General features: G+C 38.0%; 2 protein-coding genes across 2 annotated transcripts; both read left to right on the top strand.

Annotated features, from left to right (window-relative positions):
- Positions 1–1,465: 1,465 nt before the first annotated feature.
- Positions 1,466–2,603, top strand: LOC311053758 (zinc finger protein RFP-like; the record flags this gene model as incomplete). Its single annotated transcript, XM_084069445.1, has 1 exon — positions 1,466–2,603. The coding sequence occupies one exon, from the start codon at positions 1,466–1,468 to the stop codon at positions 2,402–2,404; it is 939 nt and encodes a 312-aa protein (XP_083925571.1). The 3' UTR covers positions 2,405–2,603.
- Positions 2,604–8,320: 5,717 nt separating this feature from the next.
- Positions 8,321–10,756, top strand: LOC311053749 (zinc finger protein RFP-like; the record flags this gene model as incomplete). Its single annotated transcript, XM_084069434.1, has 2 exons — positions 8,321–8,385; positions 9,100–10,756. Exon 2 carries the CDS (start codon positions 9,104–9,106, stop codon positions 10,754–10,756), a length of 1,653 nt encoding a protein of 550 aa, XP_083925560.1. The 5' UTR covers positions 8,321–8,385; positions 9,100–9,103.
- Positions 10,757–12,523: the final 1,767 nt, after the last annotated feature.

Raw genomic sequence — 12,523 nt, 5'->3', positions numbered from 1 at the left:
CTACACAGATCAGCTGTGTTTTTTGTTCACCTTTATAGCCTATTTGGATAATTAGATTTCTAAGGGATAAAATAATTGCAATGTAAATGTAATGTGTATGGTGTAGAGGGTGAATATGTCTGTACATTTTTGGCCATTTTCCGTATGGCCTACTCACTTCTAATGTGTGCACCGATATTTTTGTGTCGTCATATACATTTCTCAATAGGCTACACATTGATTGATTCTGAATATTTGCAACAGTTTCAAAAGAAACTAATCCCCCCCCCCCAAATATATATATATATATATATATATATATATATATATATATATATATATATATATATATATATATATATATATATATATATATATATATATATATGGTTTGAATACGTTTGGTGCCTCGTAAAGTGTCGGGATGACATGCTCATTAATATGTTGCAGGAGATTTGAGGTATTGTACATGGTACTGTACATAATTGCATCAGGTGAGGACAAGACAGCTAGAACTAATGTTTGATAATAACTACCTTACAGCTGAAAATAGCAAAATGTGTGTTTTGTTGGAGAAACCTTTTATAAGACAATGGATTCATATGTGGTGTGGTCAGACAATTAAACTGTAGGAAAAGATCAAAAACAGATATGTTCAGAAGGATCCATTTGCTACAAAGCAAAGGAGGGTAGAACTGGACAAGTATAGCTTTTTGAAAAAGATTTTCACCGTTGAGAGAAAGTGTTTCAAAGTGTCCAAAGATAACAATATATAACTATAATAACACTCCACAATCATAATCAGTGCAAACCCTTGATCCACAGCCTGGGGGTCCACAATCACCATCAGACCTCCAGCTTATACATTTGCTCACCTCTGATTCTGATTCATGATTGCATGAAAGTAGTTGTGACACTGCATTCCTTTAAGTCATGTCATGCCCTTTATCATTATCTAATCACTCATCATGTACATACTGTACAGGTGTATGATGTTTTGACTCTGACCTTTCTTTTTCCATTGTTCCACATATCTTACATCACAATTGTGTAAGGTCTACTTTCTCATCATGATAGAAGATTTCTCATCATGATAGAGAAACAGAAAGAGAGAATCCTGTTTTCAAAACTGCTTAAGCAATAAAGAAAGAAGAGATTAATAAATAAATACAAAATACACTTTAAATATTGTTATATGAAAGTCAGAAGATGCATCATGGGGCATTTAAACTACTATAAAACTTGTTCTGGGGGTTTCTCATTAAGGAGTGGCCGGCATCATGTTTGTTTGCTTGAGTACATTCCATTCCTTTCCTTATTTGTTTGTCTTACAATTAACTACTTCTCTAACATAACTTAATAGCCAGTAAAAAAAGTACAATCATCACTAAACTTTAAAATGTAATTTCCATCTACAGTACATGTACTGTATAATAGTATAGTTTGTTAAAAGTTAATATCAGTACAAGCCATTATTATTATTATTATGATAGCAGACAGTGTGCAGGTCTTCACTGCTCTGATCAGCTGTATTGAGAGAAGCCAGGCTGAGGTCATTGATGTGATTGAAGAGAAGCAGAAAACAACAGAGAAACAGGCTGAAGGCTTCATTAAAGATCTGCAACAGGAAATCACTGAGTTAAAGAAGAGAAGCTCTGAGCTGAAGCAGCTCTCACACACTGAAGACCACCTCCACCTCCTCCAGAACATCCCATCCATCAACGCCCCTCCACCCACCAAGGACTGGACAAACATCAATGTCCATCAGTCTCTTTATGTGGGGACTGTGAGGACAGCTGTGGCTCAGCTGGAGAAGACACTCAGTCAAGAGACGGAGAAGCTGTGTGATGCTGAGCTGAGGAGGATCCAGCAATATGCAGTGGATGTAACTCTGGACCCTGATACAGCATATCCCAACCTTATCCTGTCTGAGAATGGTAAAAAAGTGAATCATGGAAAGGTAAAGATGGATCTCCCAGAAAACAAAAAGAGATTCTCTCAATATCCCTCTGTCTTAGGAAAACAAAGCTTCTCAGGGAGGTTTTACTATGAGGTTCAGGTTAAAGGGAAGACTGAGTGGGAATTAGGAGTGGCCAGAGAGTCCATCAACAGGAAAGGAGATATCAAACTGAGCCCTGACGATGGTTTCTGGACTATATGGTTGAGGAATGGAAATCAGTATGAGGCTCTTGATCGCTCTTCTGTCCTCCTCCGTGTAAAACAGAAGGTCCAGAAAGTGGGAGTGTTTGTTAATTATGAGGAGGGTGTGGTCTCCTTTTATGATGTGAAGACCAGAGTTCATCTCTACTCTTTCACTGGCTGCACCTTCACTGAGAAACTCTATCCATACTTCGATTCTGGTCTTTTATATGGTCATAAAAACTGTGGTCCTCTGATCATCTCTCCTGTCAATCACAATGGTTAGACTTGTCGTTGGTCTTTATGTTGTCTAAGAGAGATAATATACAACAAAGTGTTCCTTTGTAAAAAAAACAAACAGTTTATAATATTTTACTAGAGGAAATCCTGTCTGATATTCTCTCTGGTATTCATAATCATAATATTACATATGACTATTTCTGTCACCTTTAAAAAAAAGTGTTTAATAAAACAAATGATGTAAATCATTGTATGTATATGTGTAGTGCATTGCAACAAACAATAGCCTTTGGGTATTCAGTAAAAAAAATATATGGAAATACAACATGTCTTAAGTAGTACTAATAGGAGATTTTTATGTTATTATTCTTATTCTCGTGTTGGTCTTTTTTTATCGGTTTTCAAAAGCAGGGAGAGCACGCATACAACAAACCATCTTTATGGATGCTGGATGCCAAAGCTCTGTAAAAGCCCACACTCAGGTTTACAGCAGTGTTTCCCAAACTTTTCATCTCAAGACCCCAAAAGAGAATTGTGTCTCCCTGGGACCCAAACTTACAAAAATACTCTTGCAGCAGCAGATCTTTAAAAGGTTGGTAGTTTCATTTGTTGTAATTTCATTTGAATGGTGGAAGTAGAGAGCTAGAGTCTAGAGATGATGACTGGAGGAGATGAATGGATTGAGAAAGAGATGGAGTGGAGTGGATGATACAGGATAGGTGGGCACTAGGGACATCTGGGCACCATATTTTGGGAAGACTGGGCACTAGGAAGAGTAGGCACTAGGGAAATGTGGGCACCCGGAAGAGTGGGCACTTTGGGGTGGGGAAGAGTGGGTACTAGCTAAATCTGGGCACCAGGAAGACTGGGCACCTGAATTAGGATTTGTGTCCACAAGTGTTTTTAACCAGACATTAAAATGTAGTGTCCTGGCTGTCTGTCCCTCATCCATCCATCTCTCTGAGACTGAGGTAACTCCAAACGAGGACCCTACACAGATCAGCTGTGTTTTTTGTTCACCTTTATAGCCTATTTGGATAATTAGATTTCTAAGGGATAAAATAATTGCAATGTAAATGTAATGTGTATGGTGTAGAGGGTGAATATGTCTGTACATTTTTGGCCATTTTCCGTATAGCCTACTCACTTCTAATGTGTGCACCGATATTTTTGTGTCGTCATATACATTTCTCAATAGGCTACACATTGATTGATTCTGAATATTTGCAACAGTTTCAAAAGAAACTAATCCCCCCCCCCCAAATATATATATATATATATATATATATATATATATATATATATATATATATATATATATATATATATATATATATATATATATATATATATATATATATATATATATATGGTTTGAATACGTTTGGTGCCTCGTAAAGTGTCGGGATGACATGCTCATTAATATGTTGCAGGAGATTTGAGGTATTGTACATGGTACTGTACATAATTGCATCAGGTGAAGACAAGACAGCTAGAACTAATGTTTGATAATAACTACCTTACAGCTGAAAATAGCAAAATGTGTGTTTTGTTGGAGAAACCTTTTATAAGACAATGGATTCATATGTGGTGTGGTCAGACAATTAAACTGTAGGAAAAGATCAAAAACAGATATGTTCAGAAGGATCCATTTGCTACAAAGCAAAGGAGGGTAGAACTGGACAAGTATAGCTTTTTGAAAAAGATTTTCACCGTTGAGAGAAAGTGTTTCAAAGTGTCCAAAGATAACAATATATAACTATAATAACACTCCACAATCATAATCAGTGCAAACCCTTGATCCACAGCCTGGGGGTCCACAATCACCATCAGACCTCCAGCTTATACATTTGCTCACCTCTGATTCTGATTCATGATTGCATGAAAGTAGTTGTGACACTGCATTCCTTTAAGTCATGTCATGCCCTTTATCATTATCTAATCACTCATCATGTACATACTGTACAGGTGTATGATGTTTTGACTCTGACCTTTCTTTTTCCATTGTTCCACATATCTTACATCACAATTGTGTAAGGTCTACTTTCTCATCATGATAGAAGATTTCTCATCATGATAGAGAAACAGAAAGAGAGAATCCTGTTTTCAAAACTGCTAAAGCAATAAAGAAAGAAGAGATTAATAAATAAATACAAAATACACTTTAAATATTGTTATATGAAAGTCAGAAGATGCATCATGGGGCATTTAAACTACTATAAAACTTGTTCTGGGGGTTTCTCATTAAGGAGTGGCCGGCATCATGTTTGTTTGCTTGAGTACATTCCATTCCTTTCCTTATTTGTTTGTCTTACAATTAACTACTTCTCTAACATAACTTAATAGCCAGTAAAAAAAGTACAATCATCACTAAACTTTAAAATGTAATTTCCATCTACAGTACATGTACTGTATAATAGTATAGTTTGTTAAAAGTTAATATCAGTACAAGCCATTATTATTATTATTATTACTATCCATTAAATATGATGAAATCCTTAAGTCTGCCAAGCTCAATTTATGATTCTAAACTTTGGACTCACGACCCAACAAATCCATGTGACTTCATACATGTCCTGATGAAGACATGTTGGCTTTTAAAATGTATGTAGGCTAGACATGATTAAAGTACTTCGAATGCTCGGAAGCACCAATCTACATTTTTAACTCAACTTGTATCTCCATTGAGCACCTGGTTGGCCTCTCCCCGTCTCTCTCTCTCTCTCTCTCTCTCTCTCTCTCTCTCTCTCTCTCTCTCTCTCTCTCTCTCTCTCTCTCTCTCTCTCTCTCTTTCTCTCTCTCCAAATCCATGTGACCTGTTTTAATGTAGATCAATACGTAGTGATCTCACCATTTGCACTTCTCTGGTACGACAGCTATGTCATCAGTCCTGATTTTAGTTTGAAGGTGAGGCAGGATGTGGATGATTGACTGTATTTGGGTGTGAGCGCACTCAGCACAGGAACAATCCGGAATGCAAGAGAGTGTAAACGTTGGCCTGTAAAGGATCCAATAAACACTCTCGATTTTAAATTAACACTGAGGATTTTACAGTGTAGTTTGGGTTCCAAACAAAACAAAACTGTGGGTCGTTGAAATTAAAAAGTTTCAGATGCAGATCAATGGATACACAGTTACACACACTTACCGCACTGTATGGAATTTGAACTATAAAATGATAAGTTGACTAATGCTTATTACTGTATTTCAATGAAATGGCCGTCAAGTCATTTGACAAAATATGAATTATATAAACAAAGCAAAGAGCACCGTTGTTGTTTTTTACTGTAGCACACATAGTAGGAGGCAGTATGTGGCGAACACACTTTCCTGTCGTGAGAAAAAGGCTGGTGTACATACTGTACAGGTGTATGATGTTTGGACTCTGACCTTTCTTTTTCCATTGTTCCACATATCTTACATCACAATTGTGCAAGGTCTACTTTCTCATCATGATAGAAGATTGCTCATCTCATGATAGAGGAAGAGAAAGAGAGAATCCTGTTTTCAAAACTGCTAAAGCAATAAAGAAATAAGAGATTAATAAATAAATAAATACAAAATACACTTTAAATATTGTTATATGAAAGTCAGAAGATGCACCATGGGGCATTTAAACTACTATAAAACTTGTTCTGGGGGTTTCTCATTAAGGAGTGGCCGGCATCATGTTTGTTTGCTTGAGTACATTCCATTCCTTTCCTTATTTGTTTGTCTTACAATTAACTACTTCTCTAACATAACTTAATAGCCAGTAAAAAAAGTACAATCATCACTAAACTTTGAAATGTAATTTCCATCTACAGTACATGTACTGTATAATAGTATAGTTTGTTAAAAGTTAATATCAGTACAAGCCATTATTATTATTATTATTATTATTATTATTATTATTATTATTATTATTATTATTATTATTACTATCCATTAAATATGATGAAATCCTTAAGTCTGCCAAGCTCAATTTATGATTCTAAACTTTGGACTCACGACCCAACAAATCCATGTGACTTCATACATGTCCTGATGAAGACATGTTGGCTTTTAAAATGTATGTAGGCTAGACATGATTAAAGTACTTCGAATGCTCGGAAGCACCAAACTACGTTTTTAACTCAACTTGTATCTCCATTGAGCACCTGGTTGGCCTCTCCCCGTGTCTCTCTCTCTCTCTCTCTCTCTCTCTCTCTCTCTCTCTCTCTCTCTCTCTCTCTCTCTCTCTCTCTCTCTCTCTCTCGCTCTCTCTCTCTCTCTCTCTCTCTCTCTCTCTCTTTCTCTTTTTCTCTCTCTCCAAATCCATGTGACCTGTTTTAATGTAGGTCAATACGTAGTGATCTCACCATTTGCACTTCTCTGGTACGACAGCTATGTCATCAGTCCTGATTTTAGTTTGAAGGTGAGGCAGCGTGTGTGTGTGTGTGTGTGTGTGTGTGTGTGTGTGTGTGTGTGTGTGTGTGTGTGTGTGTGTGTGTGTGTGTGTGTGTGTGTGTGTGTGTGTGTGTGTGTGTGTGTGTGTGTGTGTGTGTAGCCAATTGCTACAGTACAGTAGCCTATACACCGTGTGTGTGTGTGTGTGTGCGTGCGTGCTTGCACATGTGGTGTGCACGTGTAAGTGTGTTCATGGATGGATGTACTGTACATGGATGTTTGTGTGTGTGTTATGGTGAGTGGATGATTGACTGTGTATTTGGGTGTGTGAGCGCACTCAGCACAGGAACAATCCGGAATGCATGAGAGTGTAAACGTTGGCCTGTAAAGGATCCAATAAACACTCTCGATTTTAAATTAACACTGAGGATTTTACAGTGTAGTTTGGGTTCCAAACAAAACAAAATTGTGGGTCGTTGAAATTAAAAAGTTTCAGATGCAGATCAATGGATACACAGTTACACACACTTACCGCACTGTATGGAATTTGAACTATAAAATGATAAGTTGACTAATGCTTATTACTGTATTTCAATGAAATGGCCGTCAAGTCATTTGACAAAATATGAATTATATAAACAAAGCAAAGAGCACCGTTGTTGTTTTTTACTGTAGCACACATAGTAGGAGGCAGTGGCGAACACACTTTCCTGTCATGAGAAAAAGGCTAAACGAGGCGTTATAGACCACATTATGTTCACAGACATTATTTGTCACATCAATCAATACCACACATAGCTAGTTATCATTATTATCTACAATACCACAGTGTCACCACTATTATCATTATATTATACATTACAATACAAACACATAGAAGAAACACAAACAAATAAGTTATTAATACAACAACATCAATGCCAGGGGGAACAGAAAATATTAAAGAGTGAACACAAAAGGACATTTCTTGCAGCTTTCTTATTTATTTTTTGTCATACATTGTTTTAATGTACTGCTTGGCTTCAATCTCAAACACAATAAAAGAAGGTTTTGAATTACTACATTTGGATTTATGTATATGAAATGTAGCTAAAATAATGATCAAATTAATTATTTATACCTCATTTGTCTTATTATTACTATTATTATTGAACTCAAACAGTATATTTTGCCAGTAAAGACAAAAGTCTTGAACTTAAGAAGATAAAGACTTGTAGGATAATACCTATGCAGGATTTTAAACGAAACCTCCCTCACTCTTCCAAATAATTCCAAATAACTTTCCAGTTCAAGCTATCAACAAATCTGGACCAACATGATATGGTGTACTAATAATATCTTTCTGGAATGTTTACATGTTTGTATGTTATGGTTGCTATTTTTTAAATCAAGCGACAGGCAGACACTATCCACTGAGGTTACCACGGGGTCAAGTAATGATGTGTCATCTGATCTTACTGTCCCTTTAAGGAGCATCAAAATACCAGAAGGAATAGCACCATGAAGGGTTAACAACTACAAAGGAGGGAGTTCCTCAGTGATGCAAATCTAGTGAAATGAAAGTTAAACACTCAGAAAGTAGTTTGGAGGAGATAGCACATACAACACAAGCTCTACAAAACACTCATTCAACACGACCTTTACAAACACAGTGGAAAGGTGAGTATCAGCAGATATAAGGACGTAGTATTCTGTAACAGAGATAGTTATATAAAGTTATATTAAACTGTATCCACACAAATTCCCCAATCTAATGTTTCAGTTCGTATGAAAGTCCGTTTCCATGAAGTAGGGGGAGGAAGGTTTCTGTTTGTCATGGATCTTTAATGCCTGGCTAAAGATGTTGAACATTATATGGTTTGAACGTTTGGTTGATGAAATTATTTTGTATTGTGGTTTGTGTTGCTGTAAGAGTCTGTTCGTGGGGACACTTGAATTGGACTCATTCCCTTTAGCCTGTATAAAGCCAGCAAGTTTGTTTGTCATGTATTTTCTTGTGTTACCACATTTGTTTATTGTACAATATTTACATTATGTGTCTGTTGTTTAATACATGTTTAAGCTGTATTTATTCAGTTCAATGTTGGGTTTGAATGTCTAGAGTACATTAAAAAATCCATCAGTATGCAGAACTGGTATGAATGTCAGTTTCCATGAAGTAGCCTACTGTGTGTGTGTGTGTGTGTGTGTGTGTGTGTGTGTGTGTGTGTGTGTGTGTGTGTGTGTGTGTGTGTGCGCGCGCGTGCGATAGCCAATCTCTACGGTACAGTAGCTTATAGTATATATCTGTGTCAACATCGTTTTGCTCTGATCCAGATCAGATTCATAACTATGAAGCTGTGAAAAGTTATTATTCTTTTTATTAATTTTCAGTGAAATGGCGTCTGCCAGCAGTCTCCTCTCTGAAGACCAGTTCCTGTGTTCCATCTGTCTGGATGTGTTCACTGATCCAATCGCCACATCGTGCGGACACAACTACTGCAAAACCTGTATCACACATTACTGGGACACTAGTGATGTGTGTCAGTGTCCTCTATGTAAAACAATCTTCTGTAAGAGACCAGCCGTTTTTGTCAATACTTTCATTTCTGAGATGGCTGATCAGTTCAGGAAATCCAAACAGCAGAAGAAAACGTCCAGCACAAACCAAGAACCTGCTGAACCAGATGAAGTCTCCTGTGACGTCTGTACTGAGACTAAGCTCAAAGCCCTGAAGTCCTGCCTAGAGTGTCTGACCTCCTACTGTGAGACTCACCTGGAGCCTCACCACAGACTCTCAGGGTTAAAACGACACAAACTCATCGACCCTGTAAAGAACCTGGAAGACATTCTGTGTAAGAAACATGACAGACCTCTGGAGCTGTTCTGTAAGACTGACCACATGTGTGTTTGTCAGTTCTGCACCGAGTCAGACCACAAGCGACATCAAATTGTATCTCTGGAAGAGGCATATGAAGGAAAGAAGGCTGAGCTGGTAAAGACAGAGGCTGAAGTTCAGCAGATGATCCAGGTGAGACAAGTGAAGATTCAGGAGGTCAAACACTCAGTACAGCTCAGCAAGAAAGATGCAGACAGAGAGATAGCAGACAGTGTGCAGGTCTTCACTGCTCTGATGAGCTGTATTGAGAGAAGCCAGGCTGAGGTCATTGATGTGATTGAAGAGAAGCAGAAAACAACAGAGAAACAGGCTGAAGGCTTCATTAATGATCTGCAACAGGAAATCACAGAGTTAAAGAAGAGAAGCTCTGAGCTGAAGCAGCTCTCGCACACTGAAGACCACCTCCACCTCCTCCAGAACTTCACATCCATCAACGCCCCTCCACCCACCAATGACTGGACAGACATCAATGTTCATCAGTCTCTTTATGTGGGGACAGTGAGGGGGGCAGTGAGGACAGCTGTGGCTCAGCTGGAGAAGATACTCAGTCAAGAGATGGAGAAGCTGCGTGATGCTGAGCTGAGGATGATCCAGAAATATGCAGTGGATGTAACTCTGGACCCTGATACAGCACATCCCAACCTCATCCTCTCTGAGAATGGTAAACGAGTGAATAATGGAAAGGTAAAGAAGAATCTCCCAGAAAACAGAAAGAGATTCTCTCGATATCCCTCTGTTTTAGGAAAACAAAGCTTCTCCTCAGGAAGGTTTTACTTTGAGGTTCAGGTTAAAAGGAAGACTAAGTGGGATTTAGGAGTGGCCAGGGAGTCCATCGACAGGAAAGGGGAAATCACACTGAGCCCTGACGATGGTTACTGGACTATAGGTTTGGAGAGTGGAAATGAGTATGGGGCTAATGCTAACCCTTATGTCCTCCTCCCTGTAAGAGAGGAGATCCAGAAAGTGGGAGTGTTTGTTTATTATGAGGAGGGTCTGGTCTCCTTTTATGATGTGAAGACCAGATTTCATCTCTACTCTTTCACTGGATGCAACTTCACTGAGAAACTCTATCCGTTCTTCGATTCTGGTCGTATAAATGGTGGTAAAAACCGTGGTCCTCTGATCATCTCTCCTGTCAGTCACATTGGTTAAACTTTTCTTTACATTTTCTAAGAGAGGTAATATACAGCAAGTGTTCCTTTGTAAATTAACCAGTTTATATTACGTTATTAGAGTAAATCCTATCTGGTATTCTGTCACCATTTAAAAAAAAGTATTTAATAAAATAAATATATGTAAAGCATTGTAGGCCTATGTATGTATGTGTTGTGTATTGCAACAAACAATAGCCTTTGGGTATTCAGTCAAAATAAAAAATGGAAATGCAACATGTGTTAAAAGTAGTACTTATTGTCTCCGCCAGGCCGAAGGCATGGTGGAGAGTATGTTTTCGTTTGATTTCCTTTGGTTCCACCAAGCTAACATTGGTCAAGCTTCACGTGACACGTGACAATATGTTGAAAGGGTGTGCTTTGATTGGCTAGCGAGACGCATGACGAAATACATACCTATAAATAGGTGAATCACTTCGAAACATTGCATTGCATGTTTCGAAGTGACATCAGTGCCATCAGCCAAGCTAACATTTAGTCAGGAGATATTAGCAGAAAAAGTTCCAATCTTGGAATAAATTCCTTACCAAAAATCCTCACCAATGTGGGTCTGCTGGCGGAGACTTGTGCTCCGAGGAGCACATTTTCTAGTTATTCTTATTCTTGTGTTTTTTTTGTGACACTGGTTTTGTTGTCCTTTCTGTTTTTTAGGTAATAGAATCCGACTAGTTACTCTCATGTCTATAAACATGCCTGAAGGAAATTGTAATATTAGGTAAACAGAGGCAGAGGTGGGTCTCATACAGTATGACCCTATTTTCAGTTTAAAAAAAATAAAGTTTAATAAAAAGTAAATCAAAACCTCACTCTGTATCTACGAAACAGCTTTAAAGCACTGTTTCAACTGTAAGGTTTTGCATAATGGCTTTGTAGCTAGAAGCTCATGTTTTGATTCCCAGTATTTAGTCTCTTAAAAGCAACACTGTTTTAAAAGTAAACATAAGTTTAAAAGTAAAAATAACAGTTCTTCAAAGATAAAGAATGTACAGTTTCTAAATGTACTACATGAGTTGGGATGAGAATGTGTTGCTCGGTTTTCAACAGCAGGGGGAGTACGCATACAACACACCATCTCTTACGGCGCTGGTGCAGAGTGGAGTCTGACTAGACCAGTGGTTTTTAACCCTTTTCATATCAAGGTCCATTAACTATTAGGCGTTTGAGCCACGGACCACCATTTGATGAGATTTAGACTCTGAGACCCAAAACTTGTTTTGGTTATTGGATAAGATTTTGTCCACAATTCCATGCTGTAGGCCTATTGATGTGGTACCATATAGGAGAGACAACAGGCAAACGTTGATCAAAATAACAATTCTTCTACATTCTCAATTGTGTAGACTTCTTGTAAATTAAATAATGCAGATGTTTAACAATAATTTAACTCTTGAGAACGTAAAATGAAACCAAATGGACCCGTAAGGGTCATTTTACACTCTCAAGAGTTAAACATCTTTAAGGGTCCATTTGGTTACCAACTCTCCATCATTTAGCTGGGGACCACCTGGAACCCCCTCAAGGACCACTGGTGGTCCCCGGACCACTGGCTGGTCGAGAACCATACTGGACTAGATCATTATGCTGGATGCCAAAGCGCTGTAAAAAGCCACACTCAGGTTTACAGCAGTGTTTCCCAAACGTATCAACTGGAGACCCAAAAAGAGAATTGTGTCTCCCTGGGACCCAAAGTTACACAACCCCTCATGCAGCAGCAGATCTTTAAATGGCTGGTTAGTTTCATTTGTTG

Source organism: Gymnoscopelus microlampas, assembly GCF_963454915.1.
Source record: "Gymnoscopelus microlampas genome assembly, chromosome: 2".
NCBI lineage: Eukaryota > Metazoa > Chordata > Actinopteri > Myctophiformes > Myctophidae > Gymnoscopelus > Gymnoscopelus microlampas.
The sequence above is the reverse complement of the archived record's forward strand: the minus strand, read 5'-3'. Positions and strand labels throughout refer to the sequence as shown.